Source organism: Brassica rapa, chromosome A09, assembly GCF_000309985.2.
Source record: "Brassica rapa cultivar Chiifu-401-42 chromosome A09, CAAS_Brap_v3.01, whole genome shotgun sequence".
Classification (NCBI taxonomy): domain Eukaryota; kingdom Viridiplantae; phylum Streptophyta; class Magnoliopsida; order Brassicales; family Brassicaceae; genus Brassica; species Brassica rapa.
Window position 1 is genome coordinate 23,931,763 of NC_024803.2, and position 18,689 is coordinate 23,950,451.

An 18,689-nucleotide genomic window follows, 5' to 3' on the forward strand; every position below is an offset into this window, starting at 1 on the left:
ACAACTAAAACTATAATTTTTGCATCAACTTATATATCATATTATATATATATATATATAATCAAAAATTTTAAATTTAATAAATACAAAACTAAAGCAATACTAATCAAATAGTTTTTTTGATAGTTGAATGATTAAATTTTTACTTAAATTTATCATTTTATTAAGTTAATCAAGATATTTATTTTATCAGTTTAACATATTTTAACTAAAACAAACAAAAATCTAAAATTTATTAGAATTTATATATATGTCATTATTTAATATATAATTTTTTTCATTGAAATTAAAATTTATTGATCAACAAAAGACATATCTACAAATATGAATTGTGTAATGGAGAACCCTAAGGCAGGAAAGCATAAACTACAAACCCACCCAAGAAGAATAAAGAATTAAGTAACTTCAAACAATTTTCGCAAGAGACCTGTTAACTTATGTGAAAATATGTATCCCAAGGAGAATATTATGTTTTTCACTGCTTTGAAAATACAAGGAGAATATTTTCGCAGACTTCAAACAAGTCTGCTCACGTGGGTTCCAAGGTCCTTCATATCTCCTGGTATTTCGTTCTTTAGAGGTAGTGAACCACAGTTTGGAACACCATACAAAAGAGTATATGATCCATCAGGTTGCGGCATCCCCGGTGCAAGAAGTTAAGCGTGTCCGTCCAGCCATGAGAGGCTTGATCTGTGAGCAGTCTTCCTACTCTCAGTCAAACTATGAAGAAGTAAGGGCATGCAAACAAAGATGATCCCGAGTCTCGTCTGGCTCACCGCAACGCATACAAACCTGAGTTTTCCCCCATGATCGCATACGGTCACCTATCGATAACCGGTTCCATGATCGCTAACCATGTAATGAAAGAGTATTGTAGAACGCCCTGCGCAAACCAAATGATTCTCTCTCAAGACACTTTAGGCTTTACTTGTAGGGATCCACTTAAAAACTCAGAAAACACAGGGAATTTTAGAGAGAAGGGAGAGCTTTTAGAGAGTGAAGGTTTTTAGAGAGTGAAATTGCTCGTTCCTTCTTCCTTGAGGTTCCTTGAATAAAGTCTTGCAACGTGTCGTCTTCTAGTGGTGCCGACACTTGATTTAATACGCGTTGAGTCTTGAGTGGTGCCGACAATTGCTGTCAGAGACTGTTGTTGTTTTGTGCAGAAGTCTTCATGTGGGTCCCATGTGGGTCCCACCATTGTCTACCTGATTCTTTCTCAAAATTCTTGCATAGCTTCTTCGCAAGTCTTGTTATACAGATATACTCTGTATATTATTTTGTAGATAGTAGTAATAAAATACAGAGAAGAAAATACAGAAATAATGTACAGAGTCTACTAGAATATACTTAAAACCGAAATTGTAAATATAGTCATATTTTCACCCTTTTTTTTATCATACGGATCCTGGCCCAACGGGCCGCTGTAAGGATCTTCGGGTTGCATAATGTCAACTTGTTGGTTGTCATCGTCGGTATCATCATGTTCCGCCTCAAATTGCGTCAGCATTTCGGCGATAAGTTTCTTCATTTTTTTCTTTTCTTGATGATTTCTGGGAAGAGGAAGAGGTTGTTGAACTTGTTGGACTTGATGTTGGTCTTTTTTGCGGACTTGGATTTGTTTGGGATATTTGGGTTGGGTTGAGAAGAGGTATAGATTTGGATATAGTTTGGATTGCTGTTTTGGCTTGATTTGTAATTTGGAAATATTTTTGGATACCTGCGAGGGAACATCTGTCAAGGTTATATTTTTCCCACCATTTGACTCTGAATTCCCGGAGGAGAGAATAAGGCATGTCTTGGAGAGCGATAGCGAGGGTAAAATGCCATGAACATATCCATGGGATGCCCATGTCAATATGAAACCAGATTTTGTTTAGAGGCCCAACTGGTTGATCAAATACGTGTTTCTTGTAGAATGGGTAGGAGGTCTTGAGTACTTGGTCGGGGTAGATTGGATCTGCTGGTCCGTACCAGTACCACCATTCGTTGAACCATCCCGGTATCGTCTTTGTGCAGTTTTGATCAAAACTGAAGAACCAAGAGTGGTCATAGGGTCTGAGTAAAAAGGCTCGGAAAAAGGCATTTTTGTAATCAGTATAGGTGTAGCCGTCGATATGATAGCCTGGGGTAGAAAAAGGTTTTGTTGTATGATGATGTATAAAACCAAGGTCTTGGGTAGAACAAATTCGCAGGAATTTGCATGTTGAATAGTTGATGAGGTTTGGGTTCGTCTTGTCTTTGTAATGGGTGATTTCTATAGATTTAGAGTCTACTAGAATATACTCATAAAAGGATTGGTTTTTGGTTATGTTATCTGTTGGCCAGGGACTGTCCTCGTAGAAGACTCGATTGATGAAGGTTTTGAGTTGGGTAAGGTTTACTGGTTTGGTGTATGGGGTCGTCATAAGGTGTTGCTTATAAGGTTTGGTGTAGTAGACTGGTTTAGTGTTTGGGGTAGTGTTTGTGGTTGTGTTTGGGGTTGTTGTAGATGATTGTGTTTCCGTTTTTGATGACTTTTCAGAGACTGCTTTTGAATAAGATAGAGGAGGATATTCAGCTAATGCTGAGTAAGGGTTTGGAGTTAAAGTCCTTCCTTGGAGATGTGGTTGGTTTTTGATATAATCCGTTGCTGTCATCTGCTTTTTCATCTTCTAGTCACTCATTTTGAATATCTTGTTGTTGTTGATTATCTGTGGATTTTCCCTGCAAATACTCTCTTGTTAGAAAGTCGGGTAAAGAATTTTTTTTCTCCTTTAATATATTGAATATCAAAATTGAAAACGGATAATATTGCTTGCCATCTAGCAAATATTTGTTTTGATACTAAGTTTTTGACATCTTTTTGCAATATTTCTTTTGCTGATTTGCAATCTACTCGCAATAAAAAAATTTTGTTTATTAAGTCGTCTTGGAATTTTGAGATACAATTAACAATTGAGAGAACTTCTTTCTTAACTGTTGAATAATGCTTTTGTGATCCTAACCAGACTCCTGAATGGAATCGAACTATAGATTCTTGTTTTGATTGTGGTAATTTTTGCTTGAGAATTCCTCCATAACCTATTTCTGAAGCATCAGTTTCAACTATCATGTCAGCTTCAGGATTTGGTATGGAAAGGCATGGAAGGGTTTTAACCTTTTGCTTAACTTGTTTGACTAAAAGGGTATGTTGATTATAGTCCATGGTTTTGGATTCTTTTGTAACCGTTGAAATAATGGGTGAATTGTTTTCCTAAGATTGGATAAGAAGTCTGATACAAAAACTAATGGAGAATCACTAGGAAGTTGAATAAATATCATAGAAGTTAGGATGAAGAAGCTATCCCACTTTCAAATCAAATGATCCCAGTTTTCCTGTTTGGGAATATGACATCTTCTTTGTCATTCTAATCAAACCAGGATGAATCGCGATGTAAGAAGCTTGATTTTGATACAAAAAGTAATGGAGAATCACTAGGAAGTCGAATAAATCTCATAAGAGTTAGGATGAAGAAGCTATCCCACTTTCAAATCAGGTGATCCCAGTTTTCCTGTTTGGGAATATGACAGCTTCTTTGTCATTCTAATCAAACCAGGATGACTCATGATGTAAGAAGCTTGATTTTGATACATAAAGTAATGGAGAATCACTAGGAAGTTGAATAAATCTCATAAGAGTTAGGATGAAAGAAGCTATCCCACTTTCAAATCATGTGGTCCCAGTTTTCCTGTTTGGGAATATGACAGCTTCTTTGTCATTCTAATCAAACCAGGATGAGTCGCGATGTAAGAAGCTTGATTTTGATACATAAAGTAATGAAGAATCACTAGGAAGTCGAATAAATCTCATAGGAGTTAGGATGAAGAAGCTTTCCCATTTTCAAATCAGGTTATCCCAGTTTTCCTGTTTGGGAATATGACAGTTTCTTTGTCATTCTAATCAAACCAGGATGAATCGCGATGTAAGAAGCTTGATTTTGATATATAAAGTAATGGAGAATCACTAGGAAGTTGAATACATCTCGTATGAGTTAGGATGAAGAAGCTATCCAACTTTCAAATCAGGTTATCCCAGTTTTCCTGTTTGGGAATATGGCAGCTTCTTTGTAATTCTAATCAAACCAGGATGAATCGCGATGTAAGAAGCTTGATTTTGATACATAAAGTAGTGGAGAATCACCAGGCAGTTTAATAAATCGCATATGAGTTAGGATGAAGAAGCTATCCCACTTTCAAATCTGGTGATTCCAGTTTCTCCGTTTGGGAATAGCACAGCTTCTTCGTCGTTCCAATCAAACCAGGATCAATCACTTAGTGAGAAGCTTCATTTGGATACATAAAGTGGTGGAGAATCACCAGGAAGTTGAATAACTCTCATAGGAGTTGTGATGAAGAAGTTATCCTACATTCAAATCAGGTGATTCCAGTTTCCGAGTTTGGGAATAGCACAGCTTCTTCGTCGTTCCAATCAAACCAGGATGAATCAATTTGTGAGAAGCTTGACTTGGATACATAAAGTGGTGGAGAATCACTAGGAAGTTGAATAAATCTCATAGGAGTTGGGATGAAGAAGTTATCCCACTTTCAAATCAGGTGATTCCAGTTTCCCAGTTTGAGAATAGCACAGCTTCTTCGTCGTTCTAATTAAACCAGGATGAATCACATTGTGAGAAGCTTGATTTGGATTCATAAGGTGGTGGAGAATCACTAGGAAGTTGAATAAATCTCATAGGAGTTGGGATGAAGAAGTTATCCTATTTTCAAATCAGGTGATTCCAGTTTCCCAGTTGGGGAATAGACGTTTGAGTTTCCATGCTATGATTTCATGTTTCAACCGTGGATGGTCGGTCACCCATAAACGTTTTTCGTAGCAATAAAACCCAAAATTTGAATTTTTTTTCTAATCGGTATGGATTTTAGGTTAGGGATTCCCATGATTAGTAAAAAAACGCAATATATTTTTTCGATGGTAAAATGTTCAATATAAAAATATTTTATCCATTTTATATTTCATAGTTTAGTCAAGGAAACTAGCTAAAGTTCATTAAAAAAAAATCTTGCTCATACTATATACTGAAATAAAAAAGTGAAAAATCAGCCATGTCACATATGTGTTTATATCTAGTCTCCTAAACATTATTTACAAAGTAATTTGTGTATGTATCATCACTACATTCATTATCCACAAAAGAAATATGACATAACCTTTTAAAAATATAACATAACATCAATCTAATTGTGACATTCTAATTGGGACATGTACAATTTTCATATAACCATCTATATTTTTTGGCAAAAATAAATATAGATATGGTAATGACTGATAACTCATATGTCGTCATTAAACATATCTTTTAATATAAATAATTATTTTTGGTAAAACTTAAGAAATGTTTTTTCTATAGCCATGTGGATCCCAAAGATTTTTTAGGTCCAAAAACTAATCCCACGATATTTTGCATCCGGGCGCGGCTAAATGCCCAATACTATTCGAACCCATGGCGGAAGCTCGTGCTCGAGCTCTTTTACCATTTGGCGAAGGCGACTTGGTTGACTTTTGAATATATCAATAACTCATATATCAACATTAAATTGAAATATGTATCGGATTAATAACAAATAAACTTAATACAACTAAAACTATAATTTTTGCATCAACTTATATATCATATTATATATATATACATAATCAAAATTTTTAAATTCAATAAATACAAAACTAAAGCAATACTAATCAAATATTTTTTTTTGATAGTTGAATGATTAAATTTTTATTTAAATTTATCATTTTATTAAGTTAATCAAGATATTTATTTTATCAGTTTAACATATTTTAACTAAAACAAACAAAGATCTAAAATTTATTAGAATTTATATATGTCATTATTTAATATATAATTTTTTTCGATGAAATTAAAATTTATTGATCAACAAAAGACATATCTACAAATATGAATTGTGTAATGGAGAACCCTAAGGCAGGAAAGCATAAACTACAAACCCACCCAAGAAGAATAAAGAATAAGTAACTTCAAACAATTTTCGCAAGAGACCTGTTAACTTATGTGAAAATATGTATCCCAAGGAGAATATTATGTTTTTCACTGCTTTGAAAATACAAGGAGAATATTTTCGCAGACTTCAAACAAGTCTGCTCACGTGAGTTCCAAGGTCCTTCATATCTCCTGGTATTTCGTTCTTTAGAGGTAGTGAACCACAGTTTGGAACACCATACAAAAGAGTATATGATCCATCAGGTTGCGGCCTCCCCGGTGCAAGAAGTTAAGCGTGTCCGTCCAGCCATGAGAAGCTTGATCTGCGAGCAGTCTTCTCACTCTCAGTCAAACTATGAAGAAGTAAGGGCATGCAAACATAGATGATCTCGAGTCTCGTCTGGCTCACCGCAACGCATACAAACCTGAGTTTTTCCCCATGATCGCATATGGTCACCTATCGATAACCGGTTCCATGATCGCTAACCATGTAATGAAAGAGTATTGTAGAACGCCCTGCGCAAACCAAATGATTCTCTCTCAAGACACTTTAGGCTTTACTTGTCGGAGCGCATGGAAGCAGCTCCGACAAAAAAATAAATTATTTGATTAGTATTGATTTACTTTTGTATTTGTTGATTAGAAATTACAATTATTTTGAGATATATATATATATATATATATATAAGTTGATGTAAAAATTATATTAAATTTATTTTTCACTACAAATTAATAGTTTTCAAACTTCTTGCCAACAATAAATATTTATACCAAAATTTTACTTTAGTGATGATATAAGAGTTATTGGTACCATATGTAAACATTTATTCTTTTATTTTTATTTTTTAATCAGTGATGTTAAAATATAAGAAATTACAATCAAGAATAATCAGTGTCTAAAAAAACACTTATTTTTCTTCACTGTAAATTTTGGTATTTTTTAAAGCTTCATTTGACCAATAAGTGTTATCATGTTTCATATCATGTAGTATTTGCTTTTATAAAATATATTATACAATTGATAAAATAAATTAGAGAGATTTTATTGAAAATTCTTAATGAAAAGAGTTGAAATGACTAAAAATTAAGTTAAATAATATCTTATACAATTTCATATTAAAAATAAAATATAATAATATTGTTATATATACTTAAAATACAATAAAATAAAAATGTAAAAACATTTTGATTTCGTAAATTGTATTTTTAAAGATATTTCCGGTATTTTTTTTAAAACAGTTTATATGATTGGAACAATAAATAATTCAAGAGGTGGTGCATGCCTGACAAATAAAAGCACAAAAAGATTATACAAACGTTTACTTGTTGTTCCGAGTTAGAAGATGTTAGATGGTGGACTTTAATTTATAAATGGATACTTAACAAAATTCATTGGGCCAAATCTGTGCTTATGTTTTTGTTGAGTCAATTCTTTTCAAACAAATCAGAATGATTTTTTAAAAAAGTGTACGAAAATAAATCTATAGATTATTATATAGCTTATTGAATAAAATCTACATACATTTAATCAATTAAAATTTTAATTTTCTAATATTTAAATATATATAGAGAATAAGATTATTTATATGAAATGTAATTAATTTGATATATATGAACACAAAAAATGTATTCATATTTCTATATGTTAGCAACATCAGTTATTTTTGTATTGCACTAATCTACAATCTAATAAAAATTATATAATTTATTTATGTAATATGATAATTCAATAATAGCCATTACATAAAAATATAAATATATATAAACATTATACATCGAAAATAACAACATAGTACAATAAATATAATAACAAAACAATTATCAAATATATTCGAAATATATATTTTCTGAAGATAAATTCTTAACACTACTTAAAAACAACAAATATAAACTTGTTATAATATGAACCAAATTATTAACAAGATACGTTACACCAAAGAATTGTAATAACGTTATTTAGTCATATAAAGTAAATATTATACAACTAAAACCTCTCTTAACACTGAACAACATTCATTTAATTTATAAATTTTGTTTAATCAATTTAAAATAAAAAAATTTCCTGTTATCCGGGTCATGATCTAGTTCTTACATTGCAACTGATGTTTCGAAGTGTGGTAGCTACGTACAAGCAAGATGGGTATCATATGGTACGTGTTCGAATCGACTATTGTTATCCGGCTTTACCAACTGTGATTTCTGCTTGTGTGCACGTATACCATTGTGGGCAACTTTTAATATTCTCATCCATACATGTTTAAAATTAATTAAAACTACCAAAATCATACATATTGTTTACACTAACACGTTGGCCATTTACGTTCAGGCTATAGATAGTTGCTTATCTAGTAATTAGAAGTAGGACGTAAGAAGAAGAATTAATCTAAAAGGATACATGTGTTGGTCGGAAAGATTGCCTAGTTTTTTGGACCAATTCAACAAGTTTCACATTGGTCAAATTTCTATATATTTCTGAGTGTCTCTATCGCATTTCTATCATATATATTTGATTCCACGTCTCAATATATAATGTGTATATATATATTATATATACATATATATTGTTGTAAATAATTCAGCCCGCCCCCATGCTCTTTATAAAAAGGGTACCTGAAAGTTTATCCTAAAAACGCGTTGAAAATGATATTTGATTACATATTTGTTGAAAATAAGTGGGTGACAACAAATAATTAAGAACAAATAGGTGTATAAAAACTAAAAAGAGTGTTGAGAGTTTGATGATCAAACCAAAAAAATGCGGTAAACCATCTTTGACCAAAATACTGGTATCAAGGTCCAAGGATCGACATTAATTTTCGGGCTAATCATGGTGAATGGATTCACTTCGTTGAATACGATTGTTGCTTTGCCATTCCAAAGCAATTCTCCTTCTTATTTTAATCTTTCCTGGATTTTGATGTCTCGAGAATCTTCTTATTTTGATTAGACTATTTTTGTTTATATTTTAGTAGTTGCAATCAGAAAGAGCTCAAAGACAATTAAAAAGCAGTAAACAAAAATTATACGAAAAACCTTTGGCAGTGTTAGTAGTGTGTTACCAAAGAATCTAAACCTCCAGAAACTATTTATTGTGTAGGTTTCTTTGTTAAATTTATGAATGAATCAATACAAATTTTATACACCTTTATACAAGTTCTAATTTTTATTAGGTAAAATGAGGTTTGAAATATGACATTTCATATACGTACTAATTGTAATAACGTCTCTTTAAAATCACTCATATTTTAGTCACATTGACAACAAATTATATGCACTTATACTACAAGAAAACAGCGGCATACCGAGGGAAAAAATCGTCGGTATATCGTCGGAATAACACTATTCCAACGACATACCGACGAAAAAAGTCCTCGAAAAAAAACTCCTCGGAAATTCATTTTTCCTCGGAAATCCCTCGGAAATTTTCGACGGAATTCCGAGGAAATGAATTTCCGAGGAAACTCCGAGGACCACGAGTTCGTCGGAAAAGTTCTCGGAGTATACCGAGGGAGGACTTCCTCGGGATATTTTGATGGAATTTCCGATGGTCCAATCCTCGGAAGTTCCGACGAAATGTTCCTCGGAATTTTCATCGGGAATTTCCGAGGACCGTGGCCCTCGGAAAATTCCGAGGAATGTGGCCCTTGGTATATTCCGATGACTTATTCCGAGGAAATGTTCGTCGGAAATTTCCGAGGGTCCATTTCCTCGGAATTTCAAAAAAAAATATTTTTTTTTAAAATTAATTTTTTTTAAAAATTAATTTTTTTAAATATTAATTTTTTTAAAAAATTAAAATTTTTGAAATTTAAATTCGAAAATATAAAATTAAAATTAAAATTGAAAACATATTAGATGATATTCAAAGTTGTACAAATAAAAATAAAACATTCTGAGTTTTTGAAAAAAAAAAAAAAAAACTACGGGTCTTGCACGTTCCATGCGTTGTCCATCCAGATAACATACCATATGCTGGAAAATCACTTATTGTCCACATTAGTACTGCCCGCATTTGAAAGTTTTCTTTACACGAAACATCGTATGTTTCAGCACCTTGAGCCCATAGTTGTTGCAACTCATATATTAGTGGCTGAAGAAACACATCAAGTGATCTCTTAGGATGCTCTGGTCCGGGAACGAGAATCGAGAGAAACAAAAACTCTCGTCGCAAGCACAAGTTTGGGGATAGGTTGTATGGTGTAAGAATGACTGGTCATAGAGAATACTGTCTTCCACTCTTGCCAAACGGGCTGAAACCATCAGTACATAATCCAAGGTAGACATTTCTTCTTTCATACGCAAATTCGGGATACTTTGATTGGAAATGCTTCCACGCTTTTGCATCTGAAGGATGTATGATCTCACCATCTGTTGAGTGCTCCGCATGCCATCTCATTGGTTGCGCTGTGCATTCAGACATATACAACCTCTGCAACCTTTCCGTCAAAGGCAAATATCACATCCTTTTATATGGCACTGGAACTCTTCCACTCGTATTTTTATAACGAGGCTTCCCACAAAATATGCATGTAACCCGCTGTTCATCCGCCCTCCAATAAATCATGCAGTTGTCGTTGCATACATCTATTACCTGATACGATAAACCAAGACCAGCTACGAGTTTCTGAACCTCGTAGTATGAACCAGGAGCTACATTATCCTCGGGTAGAATACCTTTTACAAAATCAGCAATCGCATCCACACAGTCTTCAGCCAAATTATAATCTGTTTTAATGCCCATCAATCTTGTAGCAGATGATAAAGCTAAAATTACCATCTCTGCAACCTTCGTACAATGGTTGCTTTCCAGCATCCAACATATCATAAAATCTCCTAGCTTCTGCATTGGGTAAATCTTCCCCTCTAAAATGATCATTTACCATCTGCTCAGTACCTACACCATAATCTACATCCGTTCTAATTGGTTCTTCTAATCTAACCGCTGGCTGAGGTTCGCTAGTACTACCATGTTCATAATCAGTTTCCCCATGTTGATACCAAATTTTGTAACTTCGTGTAAACCCACTCAAATATAGATGAGTCCAAACATCCCACTCTTTAATAACCTTTCTATTTTTACAATTAGAGAAAGGACATCTTAACATACCTGTTTTTGCTTCCGCTTGTCGGTGAACTAACCCCATGAATTCGGTTATACCTCGTTGGTATTCTTCCGTAAGCAATCTCGTGTTCGGATCCAAATGAGGTCGATCGATCCAAGAACGAAAATAATTTGAAGAAGACATGTTTTTTATGAATCAAATTCGTGTGTAAAGAGAGTAAGAGGGAGGATGAAGATATAGAGTGAATGAAGAGGAAGAGGGGTGCTTGTATTTATAGTTGAAATCCTGCCGACAGACCGAGAAAATTCCGACGGAATTCTGACGCCAACGGCTAGTTCGTCGGATTTCTTCGGAATTTTTAAAATCCCCCAATGGCTCTCCAACGGCTCTCTAACGGCTATAATATATCCTCGGAATTCATCGGTTTTTTTCCGAGGAATATATTTTTCCTCGGTATTCCATAAGAATATTCCGACGGATTGATATTTCCTCGGAATTTCGTCGGTATATTTCGAGGAAATTCCGAGGAAACCAAATTTTGTGTTTCCTCGGAATATCTTCGGAAATTCCTCGGGATATTCCGAGGATTTCATTTTCCGTCGGAATATCCGTCAGAATACCGCTGTTTTCTTGTAGTGTTACTTAATTACATAATAACAAAAATTATTGACAGCTTAAATCTATAATACATAATTTTAAAGTTCCTATAAGATGATTTACTGTGTAGCTTATTAACTTATTTATCGAGTTAAAAATGTAGAGTTTTTGCTTTATTTCTCACCTTCCGACGAGTTAGACCATGATTATAGCAGTTGCTTAGCTGGGGTTTTTAGCATAATTAGGATTAAAAATAAATCAAAATTGTTATTAGAAGAAACGTGTCTTAGTTAAGGACAAGAAGAAACGTCTCTTGTGAGGTGTCTCTCATTGAGAGAGTTTCGCCTTCTTCTCTCAGCATCTCTCTGTATCGACTTTCTTCTCTCCACATCTCTCTCTGTGGCTCTCCTTGGCGACTCCTCTGTTTCCTTTGTTTTTTCGTCGTTGTTGTTGTTTTTAGGTGAGTGAATGGCGAAGGTTGGGCAGCGTCCTCGCCGTGTTGAAGTCACGGCGGTTCACATGATACTCATAATACTAGTGGTGGCAGATTACTCCAGATCAAGGGTTGACAACAGCTGATGCAGAAAAGCTTCTATATCTTCTTAAGGTTCCAAGCTTGACTGCTCATCCAGGCCCTCAGTTCATTGAGGAAGCTGGGTTTTCAAATAAAGCAAAACCTTCTTCCGTTGGACCTTTTGTATATGGTTTTATAGAATTGTTTAGTGGATTGGAAGATTCACGGAATTGGAGTGTGAATCTAGATGAAAAGTTGTGCTTTCAAGAGTTTTGCATGAGAAGTCAGACAAGAGTCTGAAGCGATCTGAAGACCAGGCTAAAGAAGAAGTTGCATTGCCTTCTCCTATTGCGAAACCATATACTATTCAAGGAGATGATTTTGATGATACAAGCACTTGTCTTTTGACTCAAGTAACTTCAAGAGTTTTATCTTTAATAAAACAATGTTTTGTAACTTCTTATCTATTGTATTTTTGTGTACTTGCTTCTTATGTCACGGACTTGTAAGGAATCAAACAACTCGACTTGTAATCGATAGTACTTGTGTCTATATAACAAACACTCTCGACTTGTAACAAACACTTGTAACAAACACTATTGCTTTCTCTCTTGTTATCTCTTAAATCAACACTCACTCTTTATATTCACAACAAAAAAATTTATTCACAACACCAAAGTCATCTTCTCTCTTTAATCACAACACACTTACTTTCTCTCTTTTTTCTCTCTTAAATCAGCATTCACTCTTATTCACAACACCAAAGTGGCGTATTTAAGAACATATATGGCGTAAATTTGGACATGATTAAGACAACAACTGAGCTCGAATGCTTCTTTCAAATTATTATCGTTCATTTTACTAATCTTTGTTTTTATGTTTTCTTAAATCTATATTTAAAATGTTATCTTTTATAATATTTTATTTAATAAATAAATTTTATCTTTAATTAAACAATTTTTAATTTTTTTTAATTTTTTTAAGAACCTCTAAATAAGAAACTTTTATAAGAGTTTAAAAATGTTGGTGTCTTTTTTGGGTTAATGATGCTCTTAGTTATGCTTGCACGAGACGACGTACACGCAACAATATTGGAAGAAATTTGAGATCTTATATTGGTTTTCAACCCCTAGACATTTTTAGTCATAACAATGCGTTGAACATTTGCTAATTTTAATTACAATGGGATGATAATATTATCATATTTAACTTTGGTTCTACTTGGAACCATTCCACAACCTTGAATATGCATATTATTTATTTCATAACAATAGATATGATATAGCTTTGCTGTGTTCCTATACAACTACAACGCATCCAATAAGTAAAGCAAGAGAAAACCTACACTACTTGTAGTACTAATCTCACAGTACAACCAGTTTAAGATCAAAGCAACGAACTTTCACTGATTATTGTGGAAGCCGGTCCAGACGATGTGATCCCCATTGTCTGAAACGACCGTGTAGCAGCGGACGAAGAAGATGATCGCGTCGGACCCGAAGCAACCAAGATAGATGCGTGGCTTGTGCTCCCACTATTCCCTGAAATCGACACTTCGCTTAAGGTCTTTGGACGTGGCGGCTTGTTTATGGCCGTGATTCCTTCTAGCATCTGAACCACTTTCCCCATTGTCGGCCTCTGCAGTGGCTGCTCTTGTATGCACCAGAAGCTTGTCTGAACCATTCTCCTCACTTGTTCCATATCAACCGTCTGATCTTCGCTTAAACGCATGTCTAGGATGGCCTCGGTGTTACCCTTATCAAACTCCTCGTAAGCCCAAATCGAGAATTTCTTGTGGTTTGTTCTCTCTGAGACATCAAAGTTCCTTTGTCCGCTGACTATTTCTAGCAGGACCATACCGTAGCTATAGACATCCGATTTCGAGGTTATAGGAAGATTTGCGAGCCATTCAGGTGCTAGATAGCCTCTAGTTCCTCTAACGCTACTCAGGTTCTTGTGCCTGTTGTCTTTTGGGTTCAAGAGTTTGGCTAGTCCGAAGTCAGAGACTTTGGCAGTGTAATTGTCATCCACGAGAATGTTCTCTGGCTTAATGTCGCAGTGAACAATGCAGTCGCGGCACTCTTCGTGAAGGTAAGTTATTCCCTTGGCCGTCCCAAGCGCAATGTTGAACCGATACTCCCAAGTCAACAACTTCCCTGAAGCAGTACTAAACAAGAAGCTATCCAGAGATCCGTTTCTCATGAACTCATAGACGAGAAGCCTGTGTCGTCCCTCAGAGCAGAACCCGATCAGTCTGACTAGATTCAGATGGTGTGTGCTGCTAATGGTTGCAACCTCCATCCTAAACTGCTTCTCCCCTTGCTCTATACCTTCTAGCTGCTTCACTGCAACCACGGTTTTATTCGAGAGCAGGCCTCTATACACGGTACCAAACCCTCCAGCTCCAAGCTTCTCTTTGAAACCTTTGGTGCAACGCTGAAGCTCCCTGTATGTAAACTGCACGGGTGCACCAGAAGCGTACTCAAGCAACGTGTAGTGAGACGACAAAGTACCAAACCGAGGATTGTTTCTGCAGCAGCACCACCATAGACCTACCTCTACCGCAGCTAAGCCAAGAAGCCCAGCTAGTACAGCAACTGCAACAATCCACAAGTGCACTTTCGAGTTATTACCATCACCATTTGATCCAACCAAAGGTTCGTTAAGCAACACCGGACCACAGACTTTAACATAAGAAGTAGTCGGAACCGATGAGCTCTGGTACCCGGTAATGAAGGAACCGGGTTGCTTCTGCCAACAGTTTCCAGACCCATCAGACATGGAGACAGAAGCAAGACAAACACCACTAACAAGACAGTTCGCTCTACAAGGCGAACTTCCAGCAAAGAAACTCTGAGAGTTTGGGTCATTAGGGTCTGTAATCAATCTAGTGTGATCCAAATCAAGCATGGCTGCATTGCTAGAGCAATTACTTAGCTCTACTTTTCTCTTACAACCTTTTCTTCTGTCATTCACATCAACAGGATCGAAGTTACGAGAAGGACACAAGCAAATGGGTTTAGTATCATTGTAACTACAAATCCCGAAGTTACCACAATACCCATAAACAAGACACTGATCAGCTACAGCAGACCAATGAGGCGAGACAGGACCGCTGTTTCTAGACACGGAGCTGTAGATTCTGAGGTTCCCATCATCATCTAGCTTCAAGAACCGAAACGTGTTGCTACCTTCGCCGTAATCGTCACTGTAAATGGTTTCAGCTCCACCAGTGAGAGTCGAATCGAACATCAACACAACACCGTTGGTCTGTAAAGCTAAGCTAGGGGAAGACAAGTTGGAGCTAAATGACGAATTAAGCCCTTGGCTCCAGTAAACCGTGGTGTTGTTCCACGTAAGCGTGAGGTTCCCTCTTCTCTCTAGCTGAAACGAGTAGCTGCCAGATCGGAGAATCTTACCGGCGGCGAAGTTCTGAGATTGCACGATCGTGTCCGTCGGGTGATCGAAGGAAGACCAGACTGTTTTGTTTCGGTTGTTGAGGAGGACAAGGCTACCGGAATCTTCAATCGCAGCCGAAGCGACGCCGAGAGCGTCGGTAGCGGAGTCCCAGACGGTGGTGTTGGAGCCGTTGATGAGTCGGAGAGAGCCGGAGGAGGAGAGGCGAAGGGATCCTTGAGAGTCAACGCTTCCTGCGGACCAAATGGGAACGGTTCCGGCGAAGGAAACGGCGGCGAGGAAGGTGTTTGGAGAAGACGATGGAAGAAAGGAGACGGCGAAAGTGGAATTGGGAGACGACCAGGACTGGTTTGAACCGGAGGCGTAGAGAACAGAGCCGAGAGGTATGGCCGAAGTTAAAAATGGGAAATGGAGGAGAAGGAGAAGAAGAGGAAGAAGCATGGTGTATGGCCGCTCCGCCATTGTTTTGGTCGTGAAGCTTCGAGGTTCTCTGCAACTCATTATCGATGAAGACTGAAACGACCATTGTTTTCTTTCTTTCTTTTAAATCGGTAATTATTATTAGTGATAATTACGATTGGAAATTGTAGTAGTTGACAATTCAAATGAGTGTTATTATGATTCTACGGTGGGGGAAAAAGAGATGGCAAGCAAAAAAATAACTAAAGGGAGGCTCTCTCTTTCTCTCTTCGTTTAGAGAGAAAAGTTCTCTCTTAAATCCTTCCTCTTACCAAATCTCTACTCCCTCCATTTCAAAATAAATGATGTTTTAGACAGTTTTTCATATTTCAAAATAGATGATGTTTTCATATATCAATACATTTTTCACTTTATCAAAAACTGTGTAACCAATGCTATTTTGTAGTCTGTTTTGTGATTGATTTAATAATTTTTTAATTTAAATTTTAATAATATTTTTAAGATAAAAAATAAGTTTCTTAATAGTTGTGCACAATCTTAAAACTTCATCTATTTTTAAACAGAGAGAGTATTTTTTAGAGGAAGATGCTGATTAAAACTTTTGTTTGTAATATATCTTCGGCCCTAAGATCGATCTTTTGTTTCGTGCAAGACGATTTTCTTTTCGCAATAGGAAATTTTATGAGGAGTCATCACTTCTGGTGCCTCCAAATCTGGTAATCCAATCTCTATTAGACACTCTAATAAACAGAAAAATAAATAATTTTTCTTTAATTCGGAAAATACGGAAATGACATAAAACCCTGGAAATAGTTGAAGTATTTACAAGTTGTACCAGGGTATAACCCATCCGCCCCGACCTGACCCGCTTATATAGGCAAATCAATTGAACCGAATCGTCTAACCGTGTAACCATACTAACCAAACAAACCAATCCCTCAAAACCAAACCAAAGCTGTCGGTTTTAGCAAACCCTCTCAATGTATTTGGAGATCTAATTTGTCTCAGTTTAAAACTTATTTCTCTCCTCTTTTTCTTTCTTTCCTCACGAGCGAAAGAAGAACCATAGTTTCCAAAATCGAGCTTGATTCGGTGAGAATCGAGATAAAATCCGGTGAAATCTTTCGATTGCAATGGTGGTCGAAACGCGACGGGGTAAGAGGAAGGAGAATCCAACGGAGGAAGAGGCTCCGAGAGTGAAGTTTGCAAAGACGGGCTCCGGAGAAAATGTGGAGAAGACGACGATGGAGGAGAGTGAAACGAGGGCGGTGGATTTTGTTGAATCGACGGCAAAGACGACGGATGAATCGACGGCAAAGACGACGGATGTCTCGATGGAGATGACTCATACGACGGATGTGTCGACGGAGAAGACGAGAAAGGACTCATCTGAGAATACGGCGGAGATGACGGAGCCGTTTAATGTGGTTGCAGAAGCTGCTCCGACGACACTGAACAAAGGTCCTGGAGATGAAGAGAATGAGGAAACCGGTTCTGGAGATGAAGAGAATGAGGAAACCGCTTCTGGAGATGAAGTGAATGAGAAAACCGCTTCTGGAGATGAAGTGAATGAGGGTTCTGAAGAAGAACAAGAAAAACCAGATGGAGAGAAGGAGAGTTCTAACCAGGACCATGAAGATTCAGAAGAAGAACCTCCATATGGAGAGAACGAAGTGAATGCACGTTCGGAAGAAGAACAAGCAAATGGAGAAGGAGAAGAGGAAGCAAACGAGAATGGAAATCCACCTGAACCTCAGGTAACAAATTAAAAATGAGTTTGAATTGAAGTTCATATGATTCGGGAGAGGTAGTAAATTGAGTGGGTTAATGTTAGTAATACTAGGAGAACTATTGGAAAAACTGTCAGTTTTGGTATTACTTTGGTATGCGTTAGTATAACTTTAGTATAACTTGAGTATAACTTTAGTATAACTTGGATATAACTTGGATATAACTTGGATATAACTCAGGATTTGGATGAAAATGAGGCACCCGAGGCAATCAAACCAACCATAATGTTCTTCAAGCCATCTGAGTACAAAAAAAAAATCTAGGGACGAGGTGCATGATAGCTAGTGCGAGTAAGACGCTAAACCGAAGCTGTCTAACGCGGAGTGGAACTCGTTCACAGAGCATCCTCAATTCAGACACATTTTCCACATGAAAAGCGAGAACAACCACAGGGTTCATGGTATGTGGATGTTGTTGCTGCGTACTGCCGGTTGCGAGAGGCGGAGAGAAGTGTGGTTCATTGTGAATGGCGTTGCCATCCGTTTTGGGCTGAGGGAACACAGTTTGATATCTGGGCTATTCTGCCACAACTATCCTCTCGGCTACTAAAAGCTTGGTGGGACGAAGTTCATTGATCGACATTTCAAGGAAGGAGAACTTAGAAGGTTGGAGGATGTTAAGAAGAAGCTAGTGAACATGGGACCCCACAAAGACAGACTGAAGATAGCGGTTCTATTCTTCTTAGCTTCTGTTGTTTGCACGCAAACGAAGGTTGGATACAAGGCTAATCATGTGTTGGAGGTGTTCCAGAGAGCAGTGGATGATCTTGACTTGTGTAAGTCCTTTCCATGGGGGAGATTCTCTTATGATTACATGATGAAGGAGATCTCTCACATAATGAAGCATTTTTGAGGGGTGGTGAAAGAGGGTACATTATGGCCGCTTACGGGTTTCTGTGTTCCACTAGAAGTATGC

General features: G+C 36.5%; 1 protein-coding gene across 1 annotated transcript; it reads right to left on the reverse strand.

The window, feature by feature from the left end:
* Window positions 1–13,381: 13,381 nt before the first annotated feature.
* Window positions 13,382–16,123, reverse strand: LOC103840011 (G-type lectin S-receptor-like serine/threonine-protein kinase At1g34300). Its single transcript, XM_009116494.3, has one exon. The coding sequence runs from the start codon at window positions 16,062–16,064 to the stop codon at window positions 13,533–13,535; it is 2,532 nt and encodes an 843-aa protein (XP_009114742.1). The 5' UTR covers window positions 16,065–16,123; the 3' UTR covers window positions 13,382–13,532.
* Between the last annotated feature and the right edge of the window lie 2,566 nt (window positions 16,124–18,689).